The sequence below is a fragment of the Aptenodytes forsteri genome, unplaced genomic scaffold (genome assembly GCF_000699145.1).
Source record: "Aptenodytes forsteri isolate BGI_AS27 unplaced genomic scaffold, ASM69914v1 Scaffold53, whole genome shotgun sequence".
Lineage (NCBI taxonomy): Eukaryota > Metazoa > Chordata > Aves > Sphenisciformes > Spheniscidae > Aptenodytes > Aptenodytes forsteri.
Genome location: NW_008795909.1, coordinates 8,738,396 through 8,739,474, shown reverse-complemented (window position 1 = coordinate 8,739,474; position 1,079 = coordinate 8,738,396). Strand labels below are relative to the sequence as shown.

General features: G+C 68.6%; 1 protein-coding gene across 1 annotated transcript in view; it reads left to right on the top strand.

Moving 5' to 3' along the window:
- CPNE9 (copine family member 9) overlaps positions 1-1,079 on the top strand; it is a 6,685-nt gene that overhangs the window by 3,296 nt on the left and 2,310 nt on the right. Inside the window, 3 exon segments of the mRNA XM_019473446.1 lie at positions 369-432; positions 520-623; positions 703-905. Of these exon segments, the coding sequence (XP_019328991.1) occupies positions 369-432; positions 520-623; positions 703-905 (371 nt within the window).

Below are 1,079 nucleotides of genomic sequence, written 5' to 3'. Positions count from 1 at the left end.
GGCAAGGGGTGGGTGTGGTTGGTGGGGGGCTGGGGCAGGAGCCCCCGGGGTCTCACGATGCTGTGCTTGGGGCGCAGGACTTCCTGGGGCAGGCGTTTGTGGCGCTGGGGGAGGTGATCGGGTCCCAGCGGGGCCGCCTGGAGAGAGCCCTCACGTGAGTCACACCCCATGGCAGGGCGAGGAGGGGGGTCCTGCACCGTGTACCCAGCCACCTGCCCCACAGGACCCCTCCCTGCACATCCCCTGCCGGGGACACTGGCCACGCTGCCGAGCGCCAGCCGTGGGGCACGAGCCCCAACCCCGACCCCACCTCCTGCCCCTGTCCCATCCTCCTTGTCCCCAAGCTGACCCGGCACCTATGGTCCCAGGGGGGTCCCGGGGAAGCGGTGCGGGACTATCCTGCTGCTGGCCGAGGAGCTGAGCAACTGCCGGGTGAGTGCCTGTGTCCCGGCAGCGGCAAGGCAGGGGCTGCGCAGCCCCCCAGCACAGGTGGCCGACAGTGACGGTCCCTGTCCCCAGGACATCGTCACGATGCAGCTGTGCGCCAACAAGCTGGACAAGAAGGACTTCTTCGGAAAATCCGACCCCTTCCTCGTCTTCTACCGCAGCAACGAGGACGGCACGTGAGCGCGGGGCCCGGCGGGGCGGGCAGGGTGCCGGTGTCACTGTACGGCGCGCCCCGACCCTGCCCTGTCCCCGCAGCTTCACCATCTGCCATAAGACGGAGGTGGTGAAGAACACGCTCAACCCGGTGTGGCAGCCCTTCACCATCCCCGTGCGCGCCCTCTGCAACGGCGACTACGACCGGTACGGGGACGGGGACAGGGGCAGCCGTGGGGCCAGAGCAAGGGTATGAGCATCTGCTTCGCGGGTTTGGCTCCGCAGCAGCAGGCAGCTCAGAATTGGGTCCTTACTGGGTTTTTTTTCCTCTTTTGCAACCCAAATTACATAAAGGCATCCCCCTCCTTTCCAGGGCCCCCGCCGTGACCCAAATTTCCCGCTTCCCTCCCTGCAGAAACGCGGGCCAGCCAGGCAGGGCGGCTCTGCCGGCGGGGGGGGGGGGGGGGGGGGGCGCGCGG